At 28.7% G+C, this 25,803-nt stretch overlaps 2 protein-coding genes and 1 non-coding gene across 7 annotated transcripts; 1 reads left to right on the forward strand and 2 right to left on the reverse strand.

Moving 5' to 3' along the window:
• Positions 1 to 1,456: 1,456 nt before the first annotated feature.
• Positions 1,457 to 1,557, reverse strand: LOC113000601 (small nucleolar RNA Z266). Its single transcript, XR_003265933.1, has one exon. It is a non-coding gene; the product is annotated as a small nucleolar RNA Z266 (small nucleolar RNA).
• A 10,560-nt stretch (positions 1,558 to 12,117) lies between these two features.
• On the forward strand, positions 12,118 to 14,485 carry LOC100777948 (NAC domain-containing protein). Its single transcript, XM_003553554.4, has 3 exons — positions 12,118 to 12,446; positions 12,888 to 13,165; positions 13,751 to 14,485. The coding sequence occupies exons 1-3, from the start codon at positions 12,293 to 12,295 to the stop codon at positions 14,081 to 14,083; spliced, it is 765 nt and encodes a 254-aa protein (XP_003553602.1). The 5' UTR covers positions 12,118 to 12,292; the 3' UTR covers positions 14,084 to 14,485.
• Positions 14,486 to 22,225: 7,740 nt separating this feature from the next.
• On the reverse strand, positions 22,226 to 25,218 carry LOC100306519 (vps55 superfamily protein). Of its 5 annotated transcripts, none has more exons than NM_001398485.1 (5): positions 25,092 to 25,218; positions 24,090 to 24,141; positions 23,175 to 23,214; positions 23,012 to 23,096; positions 22,226 to 22,786 (listed from the first exon to the last, which is right to left on the reverse strand). In NM_001398485.1, exons 2-5 carry the CDS (start codon positions 24,120 to 24,122, stop codon positions 22,603 to 22,605), a joined length of 342 nt encoding a protein of 113 aa, NP_001385414.1. In that variant the 5' UTR covers positions 24,123 to 24,141; positions 25,092 to 25,218; the 3' UTR covers positions 22,226 to 22,602. The 5 variants fall into 5 exon arrangements, with proteins under 5 accessions (NP_001385414.1, NP_001385415.1, NP_001385417.1 ...); NM_001398486.1 differs by lacking the exon at positions 24,090 to 24,141 and adding an exon at positions 24,181 to 24,241; NM_001398488.1 differs by having other exon boundaries at positions 24,090 to 24,241.
• Between the last annotated feature and the right edge of the window lie 585 nt (positions 25,219 to 25,803).

Genomic DNA, 25,803 nt, shown 5'->3' on the forward strand with positions numbered 1-25,803 from the left:
TAACCAAGATTGGAGTAGTTTGACAGTTGAGTTTCAAAGGCAGATGGTTGGTTTCTATGCTCGAAATCTTCCTAATTGGATTATGTCTAATATCGGGAGGGGTAGTGAAAATTGGTTTCTATGTGGCAGTCTCCGAATGATTTTGTTTTAAACAATGTCTTTTGGAATCCGAAAGGATTTGTTAGTTGGACTCCACCACTAGGTGGATGGGTTAAGTATAATGTGGAAGGTTCAGTCATTGACCGAGGCTTGGAACATGCTTGGGACTTGGGGGAAAGGGCAATCTGGATTGAAACTCATTCTTTATCAGTTATTTTTTCTCTTCAATTTATATACAACAAAAATGCTGACATACAGGTTCACAAACAAGGGAACTTCGGAGCTGATTGGTTGGCAATTTTTTTTTTCTTAAACCCAATTTTGATCTTCCTATTTTTTTAAATATATAATTTTTATTCTCCTATTTTAAAATATAAACACTTAATTCCTATTTTTTTTAAAAATAAATTCTAGTCCTTTTATTTTAAAACAAAAAACTTTGACCTTTTGTAAGATTTAAGATTATGATCATTATATTAAACTGAAAGTGTTAATTGTTAAAAAATTAATGTTGACTATTACATAAATTAAACAATAATAAACTCATTTTGTGTCACTAAATATGAATTATATTAGATTATTTTTTATTAATCAACACTTTTTGAATTTATTGAAAATACCAAAATTACATATTATACAAAACGTAATAATACAATATCTCTATTTTAAAATAGAAAAATTAAAGTTAAAGATTTTTAAAAATATGAGAATTAAATATTTCTATTTTAAAATAAAAAGAAAAAAATATGAACTTTTTGAAAATTAAAAAAGACTAAAATCAATTTTTTTAATAGACTTGGTCATCCTTTAGTTTATTTAAAGTCCTCACCGTCGGGGTGTATGCCTCTTTATTTTATAGGGGTCATTATCCCCATAAATATTTAAATATAATGCCTTTGGCCTACTTTAATGGAGTAATAAAAAAATGCCAACAACTTAAGCGCACGTGACTTTTAAAGTGAGGTAGGAAACTTCTTAAAAAAATTGAAAATGAAAAATAATTAAAATAAAATAAATGATAAAATTTCCAACCTGTATAGGTGAATTGAAATTAATTAAATTGAAGTAAATGTCTCTGGCTTATTTAAAATAATAGGTAATTAACTAATGGTTTCTGAAAAAAATATTTAAACCAATTCTATTTTTTTATAAAGTAAAAATAAAAACATAAAATTCTCTTTTTTAAAAAGTAAATAAATAAAAATCTAAAGACAGTCAATAGAACTATAGTATAGAAGCAAAGGCAAGCAATATCACAGTAGAAAAATATGCACGCTAAAGGTATTGCAGGTTCTGATATTCAAAACGCTAAGGCGCCATGGTTAGATAACTTCAAGAAATCAGAAATATGATGGTCCTTAGGCAAGTCAGATATATGAATGGATATGCCTCAAAATTCTGAATTCAGAAAGGAACTTTCCTTTCATACATCTAATTGAATCATCATCCTTGCCTTCCGTTTTCTTCAAATGAGATGAAAAAATAAACACAAAACGAAGTAATAAACCTTAGCTAAAACAAATAAAATGTGTTGTACAAGTGTTTCCCACCCGACAAAAATGGCCTGGTCAGAGGAGCTGAAGTCTCATTTGTTGAATCTAAAGAGGGCAAAAGCCCAATTGGCATATAGAGATACAAACTCCAGTGACCTAGATAGGTATCAATGACTCGTGATTAGAAGAACAAGGTGGCAGAAAAGAGGACCCAAAAGGAAAACTCTAAAGAGAAACCTCAAGGGGTGTTAATGTACCGCTGCTATGACTCAAAACGCTTCCATCGTGGAATAGGGAAGGCGATCTTAAGGGCAGCGCCGACATATTCCAAAAAACAACAGATCTTACAACGCTGTCTGAAACGAAAGAAGAAGGATAAGGGATAAACCCTAGTAACCGATGAGGAGAATATATAGTCTCGTTGATATTCTGAAAGACGAGTTTACCCTTATTGGGCTTTTCTAAATCACGCTTCGGCTTCCGGGTATGACCTTTTTAGCTATTTGGGCCGGAACTGATTTAGGTTTCTAAATTTGCATTCTGGAATGGAATATGGGCTTTTCGGCTCCTTTTTATTTTAACGCTTTATTTTTTTAATAAGTTTAAAAAATATTTTCGAGGATTTAAATTTTAAAATATTTTGGAAATTAGTTTACGGAGCATCTCTACTATCTATCTACTGTATTTATACAAAAGAAGGTTTGATTTTATGAGATAATGTCACATGATAATTTTATATTTATTCTCTTCAAAGTTACAATTAAATGATGTATATCAATTTAGTTCCTCGTTCAAATAAATAATATTTTATTGGGTAAAATACACAGACAATCCCTAAAGTTTAGATATATTACACCTGTATTTCTTTCATATTTGACCCTTACGCAAACACTCATTATTTTGAAATTCTAATTACGGTAATAGCTCTTATTCAGTGATGGCATTGATTCCGTTTACCCATAATAGTCACATGGTCCTTTAAGAAAAATTTTATGACAAAAATATTCATGTCTTCTCTCCATCAAATATTTAAATCATACATTTTAGAGGGATTTCATGCCTTTGTTAGTTTTTGTTTGATTTTTATTGGTCAAATCAATTTTTTCATATCCTTATTTGATTTCTTAAAGCGTTCATGAGTTATTGATCATGAATCATGAGTTTTATTTGTTTTTGTACTATAGGTTTCACAACTTGACCAAATCACAATTTGTTTCATAGTTAGGTGCATTTTTTTGTTTCTTTTTGTACCTATATGGTGCATTTTTTGGGCTAAATGTTTCTATTGTGGGTCATTAGGTGTTGTTTTGTGATATTGGGTGTTATTGTTGTTTATTGTTCCCCAAATTTAGAATGTTATATCATTATATTTTTGTTTTAATGTTTTTGTTTGTTGGATGAAGATGGATATGGAACGCATGAAAGAGAATTTGCATGAATGAAGACAAAGTTGTTCGTTTTAGAAGGAAGTTATGAATGGTTGAAAGGAAATCTTGCATCATTTATTGTGTTAATTGTAATTGTTAAAAGGACCAATTTTAGAAAGAATTTGTGAATAGTTCACGAAAAATCTTGCAACATTTTGGAATGTTTAATTTGGGGGTTTCAAAATATATGGGAAAGCAATAAAATGAAGGATTTTAGAATTGTGAAGGGTAATTTTGAGCTTTCACATATACAGTAACAATGTTAATTAATGGAATCGATCAAAGGATAAAAAAAAATGTATTTTAAGAAAAGAGATATGCATGTAATATTTATAAACTTGATGAAGTGTGTGTTTGATTTGCTCTATTTTATTCTACTATATTAGCCAATTGTATTTTTTTTATTATTCATTCTATTTTTGTCAGGACATTATTAAATTATTATTTTATTTTTGTAAATAACTATTTTATCGTGATACTCCATGAATATTACTCATAGTATTTTCTTTAAAAAATATATAAACTAAATTATTATCATTAATTTTGTCTAACTAATTAATTATTAACAAATAAATTATGTTATGCTACATATTCTAATTCATATATAATATTATAATTCATTTTTATTAATAAACTATGTTGTCTTGCATATTCTAATTCATATATAATATTTTTTGTTTAAATGCTTTTTTTTTACTGCAGAGAAAGAATAACCTCTCCATTGATTTTTTTAAGAAAACTAATTTTTAAAATTAGTTATGGTATATGCACATATATTTTAGTTTATGGTGAGATATAATAACCTTCTTTATATTACTTTACCCTTTCAAACATAAAATTAAGATGTTTTAAATGTTTGTTTTTATTTATGATACTTTTTAACGTTCTTGTATGGGTGTTTGATTTTAAGATGATCTTTATGATGTTTGTTTTTTAAAAAAATTCCCTTTCATTTTTGGGGTTTGATTTCTAGTCACGCATACAAAGAAAACTTTGTGAGAAGAGACAATACTTGAATATTTGGTGATCTTTATGTTTCACATAAATTAGTAATTGCTATAATTCTCTTGGTTGAAATATATCTTTGCTGTAAATAATTTTTTTTAGTTTCATCTTTTTTTTCTTCATCTAATGTAATATTTTTTATTTATTATCATCAATCTATTTTTTATAGTTTATTTTATGCTTTCATATTTTCTTCTAATGTAACAAATTCTCAAAAGTTAAGACATTACAAAAATAATCTAAAAGCAGAATTATTTTGGTATATCAAAATTTAAAATGAATGATTGATTTTAAATGGATGATTATTTTCAGAGATAATTTAATATAACACTTAATTTGATATAATAACACATACATTCATTAAAAAATATACAAAATAATTAATAATATATTACAAAATTATAACACTATTAAATAATTATAAATTATCGAATATAAATTTAATACTCGTGCAAGTCAGGTACTACTATGCTAGTTAAATATAGTTTTGAAACAAAATTTCAGGCATCAATATTCAATTGTAATCAAAAAATGGTTTCAAAATTTGATTTTTTAAAAAAGAGATATTGTTAACAAAAAAAAAAAAATGAAAGAAAAAATAGTGAGGTTATATAGGTTAAAAAGGATTGCAACAGCCAACCCTCTTCTGCGAATTAATATAGGCCATAGTTGGCGTACCGAAGAATTTTCGGCTCTAGGCCCATGAGCCGTGATCGACACCCAAAATAAATAAATAATAAAGCTCCACTCTCTTCTAATAACATTTTTGAACCAAAAATATTCTACCAAGAACTAAGTTAGTAGTGACTAACCGTAAACAATTATTTTTATTTTATTGATTTTCGCCACTATTTATATAACGTTGTAATCGTATTATATTTATATAATATACAATTACATTTAATTGTATATAAATATACGAAAAATTCTAAAGAGATAATAAATTGCATTCGAAGAGTTTTTTTCGTCACTACTTATTTTAATTTCTGAAAAAAAATTATATTGTTAACCGATACAAAAATTATGATAGATATTTTTTAAATAGTTTTTGCAATATTCAATTAACTTACATTTTTTTTATTAGATGACAATATAAAAACTCTCTACATAGCAGTGCATATATTATTTTCTCATAAACAAATGGTGTATGCATTGATATTATAAATAAATTTTCATTGTTATTCAATAACAAACTGTCACATTGGTTTCAACTTTCAGGTGGTTTCACATTTTACTTTGCTTACTGTGTCAGCTTCTTTTTTAGTCCAAGTGTTGATATCCTTCACATTCAGCCAAATTATTGTATAAAAAAGTTTGGCCCAATAATATCTCCGGGCTAACTCGGGTTAGTCGCCCCACCTACCCACACAAAAAATAATTAGGAACAGAAAAAAATACAGAGAAAAACCCTAGGAGCTCGTATTTAGGCAGTTGTGAGTGTTATGAGATTACGATGAAATGCAAGCAAAGGTATGATTATAAGTTGTTGCTATTTAAACTTCAGCTATTAATTTTCCATTCAATAACTTAAATTCAATCTTTGACTAACAAGAGTCAAATCCAGAATGTGGTTAATTGAGTCTAAGCATCGTAAAAAATAATAAAAGGTCAGGTTCCTTTCTTCAAAGTTCAAAGACAGAAATTGTGGTTCTTATTTTAGACCACTAAATGTATAACTTGTTGGCGAAGAAAATAAGTGTTTTGTCAATTCATATGTGAGGGACAGACGCGAGTCACGCGACTACCTTCGCGCCAGCTGCATGCACGCTTTCGCTATAAACATCAAACGGTGTGAAAGGTATGAATTATTTTACTAGCCTATTGACCTACTTGCTCCAATTGTCCATGCTTTCTGTAAATGGTAATCGTGAATTAATATTTAAAAGTGAAAAATCGCACTACTTTTACTACGCGATGTTCATATATATATATATATACTCCTTCCTTTTATTGTACTATAACCATAATTTATTATGGTATGTTTCTCTTGAAGCTACAACTCTTAATATGTCGTATACTAACCAACTAATTCAAGAACTTATTCTACAAGCAAAGTCTCCATCGCGCACGGCCTTGCTAGAAGAGCTAATTGATACAGTTTACCCGGTAGAGTGACCCGATTGTCCATAAGAAAGTTAATTAGTTAATAGCATTGAGGTTAATAACAATTGTGATATATATATTGTTTTCAATTATCCTGTTCATCTAAGTAAGTTGTGTCTCAAAGAAAGAAGACCTAATCCAGAAGCATTCAAGTTTAAAAGTCTCGTCTGTCACTTAGGTCAAGTCCTAGGATTTATACACAAATATATTGTAATTGACCAATCTGATACTTGTACAAGAGTTATTAGTTATTCCAAGATTCTCAGGTATGTATTGGAGATAGTTAAGGTTGCCTAACAACTAAGGATTGAGTGACGCATATGGCAACGTGCCTGATGGGTAGTATCAAAAGGTTGGTTGGTGATTGTCGACACTGATAGGCCAAATTCGACCCATATAAAAGCACAAAAAGGACAAATGCGGGAAGATGTCTGCCAATGGATGACCTTTAGGATTTGAGGGGTACACAATTCCTTAGTCCCAAGTGTGTAAGCACAAAAGGATTCAAAGAGAGATTAGTCAATGTACAACAAAAAGGATCCAAGGGATATAATCCTAAAAACTATTGAATCTCATTATCTAAGTCTTTTCACTTAATTACTTTTTATCCAATAATATGTATTACGCATTTAAGAAAGAACAATATTATCTTATGAATCTATAGGAGTTTTTGTAAAATAATTAAGAATATTTTAATGAAAAATAATAAAATAATTTGAGACGAAGCTCTTATAAAAAACGACAAGTATTTTTTTTTTTTTTTAAAAAAAGTCGTTCATATAAGAATGGAGATAGTAATTGCCTTTTCTTTATTAATTTATGTTGGCCATGGTGGTTGATTGATGTAGAAGCTACGAGGTAAGAATGAGCAAGATATAGACCTAAGACGTGTGTAAGACACACTATCCAAAAATATTTATATGCGTAATGCACAAATTCCCCAAATATAAAGGCTTTTCCTGGACGAATAAGGAACAAAATTGGCAAGAAAAATAAAAGAGAGAGAACCAGAGAGAAGAGAAAACAAAGATGTTGTTCGTTTGTGGGGCATTAAAGATTACACGTCCTAACTATCACACACGAGGGGAGGGTGATAAATTGGTAGATCTACACTACAGAAAACCCACGAGACCCAAACTCATGTGCATAAGACTTCCATCATTTGCTAGACATTTTAAGAGCTCATATCACAAAAATGGTATATAAACCAATGAGCTAAAGATATAAAATGTGAAACTTTGCCTTTTGTATACCAATCAAACTACAACAATTTACACTATATTTCTCTTTTTTTATTAGTTAAATTAACTTTTTATTGTAGGAATACACAATATAATATAAGTATTTTGAATAATTCAATAAATTACTACAAAAATTTAAAAAGACTAAAATATCGTGTAATTTTTTTTATAGAAATCACATGGAATATGAATATGATTTGTCGATATATATTAGCTGCTATATTGGTTTTTCATAATGAGCAACCGAGCGCTGGATTAACTAGTATTAGATTGTTATAATTCAATGAATAGTCTTGATTTCAAATTTTAATTCTAAAATTATATTAACTAAGAAAAAGAACTTTACTCTTTATCATTATCTTACTCAATTCAAATATAATTGTTTTTAACGAAGAGATAATTGAAGTATTTACTCTTTATGGACGTATATATGGAATTGTTTCAACGTGCTAAAGCCCTAAAGGCACACGTAATCGAAACGAGTTGTGTTCCACGATGAACCCGCGCGCAAGTGGTGGATGAGTCTATTAATTTCTAAACTTGAAAGAAGGTCAAGTAATCTTGACTATCTTGACTTCATTCCTCTTTTTATTGGATTGTTCCCACGAATGCAACGCCATTCATGACAAATTGGAAATTACTTAGTGTTACTATTTAATTCTATTTTTAGGTCTGTTCCTTTTGTACAGACTTTGTAGTTGGTCCTTTGGTTTGAATTTAGACAGTTCAAAATTCTCATTCCATCTATTTTTAAGGGGCCAAGGTTAATCAAAATGATCCCAAAATTGTAACATTGACCGATCTGGAAGGAGGGAGGCAGGGTTCCTAATCTCCCTGCTTAGCTTCCTCCCTCTTGATACTTTTTATTTATTTTTATGTTGGTTAGTATAAAATTATGTAAAATCAGATATGGATGGAGAGGGGTAGGCAGGTTCTCCCCCCTCTTCTTTGGTTTTTTTTTTTATTATATATATATATATATATATATATATATATATATATATATATGTAAGTTAATTAATATAAAATTGTATAAAATTAATTATGTATGTTATTATTATAATTAAGATTAGGTAGTGTAAAATTAGTTTGTGTTTGTTATTATTATTGTAATGATTAAGGTGATAATAAAATTGTGTAAAATTAATTATGTGTTTGTTATTTTGATCATAACAGTGAAGGTAATTTAAAATAAAACTTTGTTTCAATTTTATGTGTAAAAATAGTAAATAAAATATTTTAAAAATAATTACTTATTAAAATTTAGATATTTAAATAATTATAAAGGAAAAAAATAGCCTCCCATTTGATAGATTTCTGAATCTTTCCATGTGTAAAACTAATTGTATATGATACTCATAAAAAAAACTAATTATATATGATATAAAATAATATTGATTAAGGTTAGATAGCATAAAATTATGGAAAATTAGTAATGTTTGTTGTTATTAAGACAATAATTAAAATGATAACTGGTGTAAAATTAATTGTAAAATTAATTGTGTGTTTGTTGTTATTATAATAGTGGTTAAGATTATTATCATTTAAAATAAAAAATTATTTCAATTTTATGTGTAAAAATAATAAATGTTTTTAAAAACTATTATTTATTAAAATTTAAACATTTTAAAGGTTATAAAGAAATAAAATATTCAACCCCTCTAATAGATTTATGTATCTGTGTATTGCTATCATTTTAATATCTACGAAGGGTTTAATTTTCTCCATACAAAATTATATTTATGAACTAACATTATAAGAAAAAAATACTTTTATAGGAGTATATTAGAATTTGATCGCTAAAATAAGATATAAAATTACTGAATTAATAAAAGTTATACAAAAGTAATCCACACATGGAATTTCTCTTTTGGAATTCCAATGCTTATATATTCAAAATTGTTGGCATGTTTAGTGTGAATATAATAGCTATACATTCCTCTTGACAACGGCAACTATAAGGAATACTAAATTTCAATTTTAATTCATGACATAAGGAACTTTCAGAGACATAATTGGACCTTATTATATTTTTTCCATGGCTTATGCGTTGAAGTTTTTTTTTTTTTTAATCAGCAAAGATAATTGTATTAATATGTGTAAGGTATAAAGGATACCCAAACCAATATACAAAAGATTCTGTCCAAAAAGATTCAACCACCTTCCCAGCTTACCAAATATTAATATGAAAATATAAATATAAAGTAACCAAGGATGATTTACAATTAAAGGCAAATTTCCTGACAGGTTTTTTTTCGAAACTAATTTCCGATATGAGTTTCTTTTCAAACTATTTTTTGCATGGTGTCGTTTTTTTACGTAAAAAGCATGCAACTCCCAGAAGTCATTGGCGAGTTTGGCTAGCCTTTGACACGTGGCACTAGTCTCCACTAGCGATTTGAGCTTCACGGGACTCGCCAGTTTGACTGGCGAGTTGAGCTAGGTAAGCTGGCTAGCGTTGTAGAGGGTTGCAGACACGAGACAACTTTTTCAGGTTGAGAATTGTCAGTGAGACTGGCGAGTTATGCTTTATTTGGAACTGCCAGTAGCACTGACGATTTGCTCATTGATTAGCTATTATGCGTTTTTTAAACATTACTCAATTGCCCAGTTTTTATTTCTCATATTTTGTATATACCGAACATACTCACTTTTGCTCATTCCTCCTCCATTTCTTTGCTATCTTTTTGCCACCAAACACAACATTAGTATTTTTGCTTATGAAATCACAATATAATTTTAAACATCAATTTGCTTTCGAAACTAATATCTATATTATATTATAAACAACCAATTTTATATTTCATGCATACTTGAGTATCTTTTAATGTCACACTCAACAAATTTATTTAAATGTAGAAATAATAAAGCAAAGAAAAATATCATAAGTAAATATAAGCAAACTACAAAAGTTTGTATAATAACTTAGACCCCAGTATCTTCGCAAGCATTATTTGTAAAATCCTTTAAAATATTATTTCATGTAGGAAGTCTTTTTTAGAGTTAACTTTTCTACGTGCTTGAACTATAAAAATATTTCTGTTCATAAGCATGTTTTTCTCTTTATTTTTTGTGTGGATTCAATTCATAAATATAATGTTAATAAATGAAAAAAAAAATCAAAGCATATGAAAGCGAGATATTTGATTAAAGGGTTGAGAACTTGGCAATACTTCAGCACACGTTATATGATGAGCGCACAACAAATGTGAAAAGATGGAGGCTATTTAAAGCTGATGCAGCTAATCATGAGCAAATCGTCAGTGCTACTGGCAATTCCAAATAAAGCACAACTCGCCCGTCCTATTGGCAATTCCCAACCTGAAAAAGTTGTCCCGTGTCTGCAACCCTCTGCAACGCTAGCCAACTTACCTAGCTCAACTCGCCAGTCAAATTGGCGAGTCCCGTGGAGCTCAAATCGCACGTGTCAAAGGCTGGCTAAACTCGCCAATGGCTTTTCCGATGTATGCTTTTTACGTAAAAAACGACACCATGCAGGAAATAGTTTGAAAAGAGACCCATATCGAAAATTAGTTTCGAAAAGGAGCCTATATCGAAAAATTTGCCACAATTAAAACCCACCCATCACAGCCACATAATTATGAGTTTGAAGTTGAACGTCGTTGTGACTTGAGTTATAAATAAAATGAATTCAAATGAAAATATAATATAATAATATAAAAAATATGTAATATTAATTATTATTTTTTCACATGTACCCCTTATAATATATATTAATTATGAACAATATAAAACTATATATGGATTATTGATATTAATAAGATTAATTTTGTAAAATTGTTATTATCTTTTATCCATTTATTAGTTTTCTTGATCTATGTAAAATAATATATTACAACTTTTTTTTTATAGATTATAAGTATCTTTCATAAGAGATGATTATGTTTGAGTTGGTAGGATTATTATGATTATTAAAACTCTCTTTTTAAATATTTAGCACACTAAATATATTAATATGAGGCTTATATGTATTTTATGTTTCTCAAATTTGGGTCAATTTTATTTTTGATCCTCATATTCAATCTTATTTTTTTAGCTCTTCAATTTTGAAAAATATTCTTCTAAAAAGCCAGAAAATGTTTCTTTAGTCTGCTCCAAAAAAAAATCCTATTACCCCAAAGTCAATCTGATATTTTTCTATGAAAAATGATTAAAAAAACATTTTAAAAAATAAATTCAAACTTAAAAGATAAAAAAATAAAATAATTGAAACCTAAAGAATTAAAAATATGTTTAAACCTTGAATTTGAGTCCTCTAAAGTGATGGTACACTTTAGAAAATAAAGTGCAATAATAATTGTTAATTCAAAAATTAAGAGCAAAATTTGTGATAAAATAATATATATATATATATATATATATATATATATATATATATATATAACAAAATATAAAAGTAATTATAATATTTTTTTAAAGATAATATATGTAACTATTATTTTTAAATTAATGATTATTATCACCCTTTATTCTCTAAAAGTGCACTTCCATCTTGAGGTGCCAATTAAATCCTTAAACCTTAATATAACAAATCAACTAGAAAAGGGGTAAAGAAAAAGAAAAAGAAAAGGAATGCGCCAAGCAACATCTGAATTTTCAAAAGGCAGTGTACGGACACAGAAAACAATGACAACGGTGTAAGCGCGTGGAGTGGAAATTTCCTAGCAAATTAACCAAATGACACTTATACAATTTCTTTTTTTCTTCATTTCACTCGGAACGCCATTTGTCTTTTAGTACCTTTGCCTAACTTTTTCAGTCATTGATTCTCCGAAGCCACTAGCACTTGATGATCTATATAGTATATAAATACATCACGATCGTGTAGTTCATGAGAATTGGTCTTCACCAATAACGAAGAAAAATTTCTCCTTGTTTGTACGGCACACAAGTGAGATCAAAGATGGAAAATATGCCACCAGGTTATCGTTTCTACCCCACAGAAGAGGAGCTGATTTCGTTCTATCTTCACAACAAGCTTGAAGGAGAAAGGGAAGACATGAATCGAGTTATTCCAGTCGTTGATATATACGACTACAACCCATCTGAACTCCCACGTAAAAATCTTATATATATATATATATATACATATATATTTCCCTCATCTCCCTCTTTCTCTTTTCATTTTTCTAATTTTTTTTTCCTTTCAATCAAAATCGAGCTTGACTTGAAAGCTATGGTACAAGTTGATTTATTGCATATATATAGAAGCAAAGCACATTCTGGATAATTTAAGGTTACATACTTTTCTTTTAATTTTTCTTAATGACTGTAATACCGTAAATGCTGTTGATATATTATTATTCTGTGATCAAGATTGGAGAAAAGGATATACAGTCCTTTTGGCTTCATGAAGATTGCTCATAAAATTAATATTGATAGATATATAGATATACACTAGTTTTGCGTAACTGACTGGTATATTTGATATTAAACATGATTTACTGAAACAAAGATATAGATGCATTGATATATTTTTATTTGGTGTTGAATTGCAGAAATTTCAGGAGAGGCAAGTATGAGAGACACGGAGCAATGGTTTTTTTTCATTCCGAGGCAAGAGAGTGAAGCGAGAGGAGGGAGACCAAAGCGTCTCACAACTACAGGGTACTGGAAGGCAACAGGGTCTCCTAATCATGTTTATTCTTCGGATAATCGCATCATCGGAATTAAAAGGACTATGGTTTTCTATAGTGGAAGAGCTCCAAACGGAACCAAAACCGATTGGAAGATGAATGAGTACACTGCCATCAAAACATCATCCTCTAGTCCCACGGTACCTTATATTTACTATACGTGTGTCTAAGAATTAGGGTTGGCTACATTTTAATTAGTTGCCTATTAATTTAATTTGTTAAATCTTCAAGGTTTATCTTCTCTACTCTCCATATTCTCTTCTTCCTTCTTCTCAAATATCAGAATTTGAGCACCCTTCTGAACAAAAAAATAAAATAAAAATTGAGCATTTTTATTTCTTACGAATGCATTGACACAGAGGCATTTCACTGAATTTTATCAACTAATAAAATAATAAAAACCAAAATAAATTGTGCTCGATCGTGATATTTCATAAGTATTTCGTACGAAACTAACTCGTACATTAAAAAAATTGATCATAGTACTCAATATTATTCTCAGTCGATAATTAACTTACAATTAATCAACCATTCAGTCAGAACAATTAGGTTTGAATTATATAGTATATACTATATATATAGCATGGAATTTCATGGATGCAGTGCAATTTTAAATATTTGTTACGTGACAGTGCAGTTTTATATATATATATTGTATACAGATCATATATAGTTGCACTTCTTAATATAACTAACCTTCTGATTCTACTATATATTAATTGCAGCTAAGGAAGGAATTCAATTTATGCAGAGTGTACAAAAAATCAAAGTGTTTGACAGCATTTGATAGACGACCACCGCCAAGGAGGGACACAGAAAGCTATTCGGGTGCTCAAAATGTAGAAGAGCAACAAAAGGGTTCAACATCATATGATGATTATCATCATAAAATGGTGGAGAGAAGTGCAACGTGTTCACCAGCAGAGAGCTCTTCCTCCGGAGACCATGACCAACCCCCTCTTCACGGTGAGGAAGCTACTCAAATGGATGTTGACAACAACGATGACCCTTTTTTGGATTGGGAGAAAGTGGATATGTTCTTGGGATCAGAACCATGAACACATCCAATCCAATCTATCTGTGCTTTGTTGGTATGCTACAACAAAGTTGACTCTCAAGTCTCAGCTACACCGATGACTGAATAAGTAGTAGGTTATGTTAATTAATTGTGTATGTCGCACCGCATGCAGAACAACTACTTTAAATATTTGTTAGATTTCTTGCTAGCTTTATAAAGTTGTGTATAGTGGCTAATTTGTCTGATAAATTATCACAAAGTCTTCATCTTGTGATCTATGGTACCAATATCTCCCCGTCTTCATGCAAATCCTTAGGAATCAAAGATTTGAACAAATTCTTCATTCATACGACGACAATCTAATATTAAACAAATTTCACCGACCCTTGTAATTTCTTTAGATTGTACATGATATCTTTTTTATTTTTAATGTTGATGTAGTGGTTAAAAAGACATGATATCATGTACAATCTCAAAATTCGGTAGGATTATTATTTAACTAGTTATTTGAGTTTGAACTAATCTGAGCATAAACTATTTTTCTAAAATTTTAGCAACACACTTTTTAATATATTATTTTGAACTCATATTTTTTATTATTAACTGAAATTTATTAGAAATTAAAAAAATATGGTCAATTTTCTTATTTCATAACTTTCATTAAAATTTTGTAATTTCTAATATATTTTAATTAATAATAAATAATGTGTTTAAAATCATTTCTAATATATTTTAACTAATATTTATCAATTCCAAAATTTTATTTTATGAATTAATCTTCATATACTTAATTATATTTATTTCGAATTAAATGCTTACATAAGTTTTTTTCTTCTTTCCATTAGAATTAAATAGGGAATCATTTACATGTATTTTTTTTAAAGAAGGGAATTATTTGCATGTCTTAAGTCGTTCTATGTATGCATAAAAAAAAGGTGTAACAAGGTTTGGTAAAGTTTTAGTTTACTTTTTTTTTATGAAAATTTTATTCATTATTTAATCATATATAATCAATTTAATAGAACAGTTTGAGTTTTAAATAACTATTCCTCTATCTTAAATTTTAGTTTAAGAAAGCATACATATCTTTATAAAGTTATTAATAACACTAATTATCATCATAACAAAATGTTCTATAACCAAAATATCCATAAAAGAATTAGAAAATAACTGAAAAAGACACCAATAAATAAGGGTGTTAATGGAAAAGTAATACTTTTCTGTTTTTATAGAAATGATAGATATAACAAAACATCTACCATAATTGATGGAGATAATTGAGTTCCCTAATATCTTCGTAATAATTTGATACTCTGATTATACATATGAAAAATACTTTATTAGAAGAGATAAAATCTACTTCAATTATCTTTAGGATTAATCTCATCACTTTTGGTTATGAAAAAAATGATAGATATTAAAAATCATATATCTTAAGGGTTGAAAATAAATTAAAACTTTTAAGATGATATATAAATTAAAATGTTTATCAAGGGGAGGATGCTTGTTGAAAAATTCATGTTACATGTGTTCAATTTTTATTAATATTTTTTTTTGAAATGGGTAAAGTATAGTTGTTGTTTTTTATGATTTCATACAAAATATGCAACCATGTTAAATTTATGACTCGTGTGCAACCTAGTTATAGTGTGAAAAGGATCATTTAATAACGTTAGACCTATTGATTTACAAATTGTAATAATCAGCTTTTTGATTTTTTTAGAGGTAATATTTCTACTGCGTTTTTCAAGTTTTATTTTTGTAATTTATCGCTTGATTTATCCTATGAATGTCTAATTATTGAATTAGACTACGTACTTGTCAAGTCTATGAATATGATCGTTGAACCAAGATCGTCGAACCAAGCAGACTAGCTTAGTTTTAACAGTTATGATTGCAAGTTAATTTTTCTATTTTTTAATTTTCAAATTATTCACAAAAATGTATTGTGATTTCCCTCTAACAACTTTTGAAACCAAGAAATTATTATACTTTTTTCTTTTCCTTTTTTCTCATTTTATTAAATATAAAACATTTATAATACTTTTCGAAGCATCTTACATAGATTATATATTTTTTTGTGAAATATTTTATAGTTATTTTTCAGTTTAGAAAATTTATTACCAAATGCAACCAATCCGTGACTGGTGAATAGAAAAGTATAAATAAAAATGGACAATATTAATTGGAGACGAAGGAACGGCGTTGACTTGGACACAGACCCGAAGCCTCTACACTAAAAAGTCTATCAAGTTTTTTTTTTTCTTTTTCTAAATTTATTGGAAATATGTATTTTGTCGAAGCTAATGGATTGACCTCCCTAAAAAACGTCATTAATGGTCCTTGGTGCATCTCAAAACCCTAAAACCTAGCTCCACTTGACGACAAATCGTGTTGAACTCTACCCCAGCAAACAGAAGTAAGCACCTTAAGGACCACCGAACTTTTAATGCAGTGGGGACATTTATGAATGATGACAACCCATAATATCAATAGGATTGCTAATGTTAAAGATAAATGGATTGACATACAACCTCTATCTGGTCGAAATAGTAGGCTACAATTGGGGTATGGAAGTGTCAAAATAATTGCGGGTTACACTATTAAGCTGTTTTGGTAGAGAAAAAGGAAATAAAGAAGAAGAAATAGGTAGAAAATAAATGGAGATTGATAAGAGAAACAAAATAAAAAAACACATGCAGGGAAAATATGAATGGCTTGTTTTAGAGAAATTAGAAGAAAAATAGAGTACGTGAAAATAAATTTTCAGTTTGCTTGGCTTGAAAGAAAGAAAAGACAAGAAATTAGTACCTTAAGAAAATATCATTTTACCCTTCATGTTTTTACTATTTCAATCCAAATAATCGATTATATGCACCATATATAATCAATTAAGGAATTTTGTATAATTAATTATATGGTCACGCCATATAAATAATCAGCCTTTTTATCCCTGGTCGAATTTGTTTTTTTCCCCTTAATTAATCGATTATATGCTTGAGAACACATTGCAATTGCATGATCTTTTGAATACATTTGTACTCCACACTAATAAGCCATGTCTACTTCCACCATTGATTCTACTTACGTGAGAGAGTGAAGCAGCAATTAGCGGGAGAGAGTGAAGGCAACACTGCGTGAAGTTCACGAGGGAAGATGCATAAGAGCCGAATTTCTTTGCATTCAATCGTGGAATTTTTTTTGTATGAACCCCACACAGATTTTAAAATTTTCATTTCTATTTCTTTGATACCAAACGACAGAAATTCATAAACGCATCTCACTTCTCTTCCCTTTCCATACTTTTTTCTAATTTGGATGCTACCAAACAAAGCGTTCAAGTATTAGCCAAATGCAATAAACAATGGCACATTGAATTTTGAGGCTTTTACTTTTTAGAGTTAGCTATCGTCACAAATTGTTTGTTTTTGCTTTAGTACGCACATACGTCAATTAGCATATTTGAGATTACGTATTTATTGAAAAGTAATGTTATGTTACCACAAATTCTCCTATTGATCCTTTTATCATTTTATAAAAAAATATTAATTGAGCAAGTAAGACATTCTAATATTTTTTTTTTTACAAACACATTTTCTAATATAGTATACTTTCTATAACACATATTTTATTGAGTTTAATGTCTATGCGTTAATGGTGTAAAATATTCTTACAGTATCATTTAATCATAAATTATTATTTAAAATAATTACTTTAAGATAATTATTTTAAAAATTAATAAATTTATTTTTTTTCTTAAATAAAATAGTAAATCCGTTTAATTAATTTCTTAAAAATTATTATTCCATTGAGGTGTTGAAAGTTTTTTTTCCATAAAGACTACGAACATCAATAAATTAGTTACTTGTTGAATCAAGTATACCAAAACATATTTACTTCCCATAAATATATTATTTCTCCCGTTTTATTATAATTATCATATAATAATAGTCATTTTAAATTTTTCAATGTAACATTAATTATGTTTTCACACATATATTACTTATATTATTAATGATGAGAAAAAAAAATAAATGAATTAATATTGATATAAAGTTAATTTTATAAAATATTTTTTTTTCATCTATTTTTTTACGTAAAAATTGACATAATCATTAAATTGATGTTTATTTGGAGTAAATATTTTACAATAAAAGTTTTAATATCTCATTAAAAACTAAAAACATCAATATATATATATATATATATATATATATATATTAAATATTAAAACATGAGTCTTTTCAAAACAAAGGAAGCATTAATAAAAGGCAAAACCACGATACTGTACAAATGTGCATGACATGAGATTGGCAGCCAGAACAATAACAAAAGCAAATGTGTCTCCATTACGCCCCTGCATACAAAATAAAAAAGGAGTATTTAGAATAATTTTTTTAATAAATTTGCAGCTTTCAATTGTATACAACGTAATATATATAGTGTCACAATGATCACGTGCAGATTTCCGAAGCTACCAGGAAGTCTCTAAAAAAAATAGCAACCATGGATTTATCTAACACGGACTCATCTATCATAGCCATATATAATCAAATTTTTAGGGTTTGGATAGGACCCAACCAAACTCTCGCTAGGGATAACATAGAACATGACATTCATCCATTAACGCGTTACGTTTTGAATATTTGATTCTGATATATATGTACAAGTAAAGGGCTGCAAAAAGAGAGTACTGGATCCTATTTGTCCCCAAGAAAAGCATTCATTCGCTTAAAGAATTTCTCATTACTTACTACTATAGATAGTGTTGACTGAAACATCTCGTTCACTCTCGCTCTCCTCAAGGTCAAGGTCAAGGTCCCTCCTATCAATCAAGTTAAAACAATTACTAAAGCATAAATTTTAAGTGCATCAATAGAAATATTTTATAAAGTAAAAAAATCATATTTTTTTAAAAAAAGTTACATTTGACAATAAAAAGTCTAATATATAATTTTTCATTTAAAATAAAATATATTCTTAAAAATGTATATATGTTTTTTCGTTTGACAAATTTACTAATTGAATCACACATAGTGCGTCTCTGATGATATCCCATATAAGACGTAGTTCAGATTATTTAACCAGGTCAAAAATCACGAAAGATGCAAAAACAAAACTAGATAGATATAGCTTTAGGAATAACGTGCGACAAGTGTCATTGACATTAATTCAATTTAGTTAAACATGGAAAATCACATTCGGAACGTAGAACCAAACAGCTATTATCTATTTCACTGACCCAATATTATACAATTTTCGTTGCAAAGTTTTTTTTTAAATTTTTTACATCAAATTTTAATAAAAATCAGTTTAGAAAAAAATGACTCCTAAATTAAATTAATGTAACTAATTTTTAATCAATATAAAATTATTTTTTCTTATATTAGAAATCAAAGAGAATATGAATAGTTAGAGTTATTCAGTTCACTTGCAAGTACGAGGAAGTCCCCTCAAGCCAAACAAACCTAGTGTAAAATAGTAGTAGCATGGTTGAATAATTGTTGGAAAATATAGCGAAAATGCAAACTAATAATTCAAAACTCGATTACTGACCGGAAGAATTGATAGTTGGAATTGCACTTGCATGCTGGACCAAGAAGAAGTGAAATATGCTATCACTTGCTAGTTGAGAGTGTATTAACGCGTTGAAATCATCATGTTGGACTCAATAAATCAAAGCGTCAGACATAAATCATAAATCATTCATTACGTACTAAATTAATGAGACTCTCTCTCTCTCTCTCTCTCTCTCTCTCTCTCTATATATATATATATATTCATTTAATTAAGTAGCTTCCAAGTAACTGCATATATGACTTGAGTCTGTAAAGTGTGTTGATTGATGACGTACAGCACTAGACCGTCTCTCCACCAATTAAATGAAAATAAATAATAATGGGACAGGATACTTAGGGTTCACTAAAAAAAATAATGGGACAGGATCAAATTACAGGTCTCTCATTAACTATTATTCTATTTAATAAATTTTAAGTAAATAATTTTATTTTAAAATTTATTATTAGATTGAAATTTATTTTTACAATGTGCATAAATCACGTATGTATATATATATAAATTTAAATTTATTTAGTACTTCATTTATAGATACCAAAACTAGTATAATTATATTTTTTTTTAAATATACTAAAATACAAATTATTTGATTATATTAAACGATTTTTTAGTAACTTTTGTGTTTTTAAAACACTAACTAAAATAATGTTTTTTAAAGTGTTAGATTTTAGTTTCTAATTTTTTATCTTAATATATTTAACTAATTTTCTATTTATCCTTTTAAATAAATATTAATTTTATTATTTTTTTATCATTTTATATTTTTAATTACTTTAATAGTTAATATTAAAAATACTTATGATCTAATAAACTAATTTTTTAACTTTCATATATAAGATAACTTTTCAGTTTTTAACTAATTTTTTAGTTAATCTTCCTGAACATATCGTGTATCGTCCATTCATTTTTAATTAACTAATCAAACATCATGTAACAAAGAGTTATACAATGATCAACAAAGAGTTCCCAACAAAATAACTGTGACCGACCTACATGCATGGTACCAACCAGCCCCAACCCCATTTACTCCAAAAAGTTCCCGAGACTAAACCAAGGGCATTACTCCACATGCATGCTAGACTTGCCACCTACTACAAAGGCATTACTCCAATTGTTTACATTAATGATGTTGACATTTTTTGTGTGAGCTCAAATAGATTTTTTTTTTAGTGGAGGATAACGTGGTTTAGATAAAATATATATATATTAACATTTATATTCATGACATTGCTAAATAAAAAAATAATAATAGTTCATGTAAATAAATGTTGTTACATACCTTAATGAGAAATGTAGTTTTGAAAATAGTATTTTCATTTTGTTTCAATGTAATTAGTCTCGTAAGTGAGAAAACAAAATGTTAGGACTCGGGTTTTCTTTTTATTCTCTTTTCTCATTTTTTCGCTTATAAGTACAGTATATCCTAGTGGAAGAAGTTCTGTTCGCTACCCCAATTCTCTTTCCTATACATTTTTCTACTCGAATTCTATGAAAACAAGCATACGCATGTTCCTTTTCCTGCATATTATTATTTTATTTTCAATATAGATTGACTAGATCGTAAGTAAATTTGTCTTTGAATAAAAAAAAACATTATTGTATAGAATGTTACATCATTGTAAATATTTTAACATGCAAATGTAAGAGCGTCATGTCAATATTTTTTTTAATTATCAAAGTAAAATTAATAAATGAAATAGAATTGTACAATTAAAATAGTGTGAGGTTCAATCAATTCATGGAAAAAAATTGAAGGGACAAAAATTTGCAAAATTACAACAATAAAGGGACCAAAATGCAATTATGTTTTTGTTTTTATTTATTAGAGCTTGAGGATTATAGGATAACAAAGATGGGTTAGAAACTTTTTTTTATATAAATTTATGGCAGTTATTTTTTTTTTTTGTTTTACAATGCCAATTTTAGTTTTGTAGCAATTTATAAAGCATTGGATGTAAGGACATCGGACGACTTTAGTTGGCAAAGACTAAAAGGATTAAAAATTATAATTATATGAACCAAAATGAAATGTTTTAAACAATAGGAAATAATAGAAAAAAAATTATTATAACTTTAGGGATTAAAAGGATACTTTTTTTAGAGAAATTAAAAGGATAATTAAACCTTAGATTTTTGTACATAAATTAAACCTGGGATTAAAATATGTTGTAAGAGAAAATTATTGTCAAAGGCTGTGATCAAAGTGGTCCACATTCTACACCAAGTCCATAAGCTGTTCAAGTCTCATAAAATCAATTGGTGAACCGACTTGAGACCAAGTCCTGAAAACATAGAACTATTTCCTTCCAGAATAAAAGCAACTGTAATTTGCATACCACTATCAAGGAAATCTCACCTTATATTTTCTATTTAGTCCACAACAACTTAATTTTATCAGTCTCTGAAAAAAATTGTCATGTCATGTTTTGTTTACCAACCCCAACATACACGACGTCCAGCAAACGCTCATCGATATATCACGCCAATCCTAAATTTTTGAACTATCCTTAATTGGTTTAATCTAAAGAGACATTTTCTACTTAAATGTTTCACACACCTAATTTATCAGAAATTGAGGGAAGATGAATATAAAGGATAACATATGACTATAAAAAGTAATCGTATAACCACAAATATGGGTTCATCTGCGTGTAGTCGTGTACAAGAGCATTTGTGTGTGCAGAAACATATACATAGTGTTGTTAACAGAATTATTATACAACGTTATACACACCTTATGAACAATATAGAAACCAATGAAGTCAAATGTCACGTGTTCTCCAAAAATCAAAATTACCACAAATATCTTACTTTAACGAGAATACAAATTGACAAAAAATGAAATTACAGGAGAGCTTTACAGAGGTTTGAACATACATTTATTTTTCCATGGATGTCGTAAGTTTCACTATCTGGTTTCCCTTTTTACGGGTAAGAAACCCTAATGACTAGCAGGATGTCAGAACTTTGTGGATTTCGCTATTACCAATCATCATCAAGGCTGGCTTGGTGGAAACATAAAACAGTACATATAAATATGAAGAATGATACAAGCTCAATGAGCATCGCGCCTGTCTCAATCATATGAGCGTGCTTGAGAATGATAGGAATGGCTAAGCTCCCAACAGCTGATGCTCCAGTCAAAAATTTTGCAGCATCTATCCAACTGCAACATAATATCAGGTATTACATTCACAATTGACAACAAGTAATCTTTAAATAAAATTGCCCCTGCATTCTTATTAAATTGAAAAAGGTTTATATAAAAGCAACACCCATCACATACATGTATACATATGAATATTAGTAACGCAAAAGCCAATTGCATGGATATTGTTTCTACATAAAATCAGAGAACTTTTCTGAGCTCTAAATGGCAACAGATACTTACCCACCACCATCACGGGTCATTAGAAATTGAGTGGATCCACCTCCAAAGAATAAGCAAGGCATAGGAACCAGCACATACATCAGAGCTGCAGGTACAATGTTCTTACAATTAAAATTTCTGAACAAATATACAAGACATTCCAGTTTAAAAAACTATAATTTACCTGATAACATTGGCCACCAATTGTTATATATTGCACATGCCTGCCACAGCAAATAGAAAACAAATGGAACACACTTAATACTTGAAAGTGAATGTGCATTCAACAGATCAGATGAGTCATGAACCACTATAGAGTTCACATTCAATATTTCAATTGATCATGTATCAACCATATCATCATAAAAAATATCTATACTATGGAATTCACATTCAATATTTCAATTGGATCATGTATCAACCATATCATCATAAAAAATATCTATTTTGAACACATAATCATCTTTTTTTTCACTGTTTTAAGTGTTTAACCCAAATTTGGCCCATAGAATGTAGGCTTCACTATGCATTCCATAAAATTATTTTTACCATACACATCCTTGAAACCTCCAAGTTTAAGTAATCAGAAAAGAAAAAACAAATTCAATAGTGTCTCTAAAATTATCTTGCATAAATTATGCTGAGGCAATAACGTGTTCTCCTCTTCCACTCAAATTTGATAATTATAAAATTTAAAATCCAAGACATAAAGATTAGATAACCCACCAACAATCGTGTTAGAATTTAAAAAGTTCCCCATATGTGATCATAGTCTCACACTCTCACAAGACTCCAATAGAGTGCTACTTCATGTAAATTTTGCTTCACTAAATATTTATGCTCTCTATATCCTTTTTGTCCTATATTCATGCAAGCTTATTAAATTTTAAAATTACAACCATTCTCATTCCATTTTGTGCCCCATCAATCAATCAAAATTAAACTTAGAATAATAAAAAAAACAAACATAATACTTCAAAATTGGCCAAACCAAAGTTGGAGGAAACATAATTGTGAGAGGGGGAAAATGTACAGAGATTACTCATTTCATTTCAAGAATTTAGGGCAAACACAATTAGTCTCATTGTGAAAAACATACCAGAATCTGAAGCAAAATGCTAGCTGAAAACATAAAAGCCAACCCAGCAAGGCTGCAAGTCCAGGAAAGAGATCGTTAAAAGTTGATTTACCTTATATTAGAATATAATCAATCATGCTACAAAACTCAGAGAGTTTAGCTTTACACTTACACTGTAAAGATGAGAACAGTCCCAGAACACCAATTTGTAAATCAGATACAGGACAGAGTCAGTAACATGATTAAAATCATATACAGTGAGGAATTAAAAAAAAAAAAGTGCTGCATAAATTTTACAACATTTCACAGCAGTATAATCTCCAAAAGTACAAATGAAATAAATGATAATAAATATAACGAGTGGGATTTAGCTACACTAACTCTGGATTAAAAAATTAACTAGAGATTTTAACAGCTTCATAGTTTGTTAAATATGTATATGTATACCTATCGAAGTCTCTCAACTCTTGATTAACAGTTATATCCTCTAAAATGCACTCCTCTCACTTTGGAGAAGCCAAATCCCTTGGGGGTGATGGCGATCTGCGACACACACATGCAGGGGACTAATTTGAACCTCTAATCTTACCATCCAAGCTAAACTGTAACATGTGTTTTACATTCTTACTTCTTTGGACTTGAACTTAATATTGCAAATTTACAAGCATCACCCAAGTGTCGATGACGTGAGCAGCATAAATTTCCAATTTTATTACAGCCTGGACCCCGTACTGATTAAAATCAACAATTTACTCGAAAACCCGTCTGCGGAATTGTATGTTCCTTGAGCAATTTCATTAATCTTCACGAAGCGACCTAACAGAGAGGCGAGTCTTTCTTTGTATGCCCTAATTTGATTAATCTGTCGGGAACCCAATGAATTGCTACGGGAATTTACTATTTATAACCCTAAACGAATTGTGAGTGAGTTTAGTTTAATCCGTTTGTTGTAAAGAAACCTAATTAGAGTACTAAAGAGAATTGCGAAGTGGAGAATGGAGAGTGTGAGCAGAAAGCACGTACCGTGTACTGTCATCGCCATGCCTGAGAAGGGACCTTATGTCGCTCGCCGGCTCGCTCGCTCGCCTCTCCCGATTGCAAATACCGAACAAAGATTTTCTCCGGCGGAATTTTGACCCTCCCTTTTTCCTTCCACTTTCGAGCTATTTTCCGTTATAGAACGGGGGCACGAAACAATTAAGAAAATAAATTTTAGTCATCTTATAATTTATTATTTATTATGTTAGGATTAGGTTTTAACGTGTATTTCACATAAAAATATTTATTTTTATATGATTATTTTTTAAATTAAATATTTTAAATGTGTAAATTCTATTTTAATTGAGTTTTATAATAAATATATAAATCATATTTTAATAGGTATATATATTATTCGTGTAAAAGCTTTGTATTGTTAGTCAATTAAAAATTATTTATATATAATTTTCAAAATAATTATTATAAAAATGAACAAACATATATAACAGTTATCATGTAAAAAAATTATACGGTCAATGTTATTTATTTTTATACCTAATAATTTAAATTGTGAATTAGGATTAATTTAATTATTAATAATTATTTTATAAAAGTTGTCAAAACTCAATTCAGAGAAAGGGGTGAAAAAAATAGATGAAAGGAATAAACAATTAAAAAATCAAAATATATAGATAAGGATAAAAAAAAAAGTAATTTTGCATGCTTGAGAGAGAGAGAAAAAATTGGTTCCTCACAG

Source organism: Glycine max, chromosome 19, assembly GCF_000004515.6.
Source record: "Glycine max cultivar Williams 82 chromosome 19, Glycine_max_v4.0, whole genome shotgun sequence".
Taxonomy (NCBI): domain Eukaryota; kingdom Viridiplantae; phylum Streptophyta; class Magnoliopsida; order Fabales; family Fabaceae; genus Glycine; species Glycine max.

Bases quoted from the DNA above. Each gene is read 5' to 3' on its own strand.
- LOC100306519 (NM_001398485.1), bottom strand. From the start codon at position 24,122: ATGTTTTCAGCTAGCATTTTGCTTCAGATTCTG. The intron at 23,097-23,174 runs GTAAATTATAGT...TTGTACCTGCAG, and splicing joins TTGGTGGCCAATGTTATCAG to CTCTGATGTATGTGCTGGTT. The intron at 22,787-23,011 runs GTAAGTATCTGT...ATTATGTTGCAG, and splicing joins ATGACCCGTGATGGTGGTGG to TTGGATAGATGCTGCAAAAT.
- LOC100777948 (XM_003553554.4), top strand. From the start codon at position 12,293: ATGGAAAATATGCCACCAGGTTATCGTTTCTACCCCACAGAAGAGGAG. The intron at 12,447-12,887 runs GTAAAAATCTTA...GTTGAATTGCAG, and splicing joins CAACCCATCTGAACTCCCAC to AAATTTCAGGAGAGGCAAGT. The intron at 13,166-13,750 runs GTACCTTATATT...TATTAATTGCAG, and splicing joins CATCATCCTCTAGTCCCACG to CTAAGGAAGGAATTCAATTT.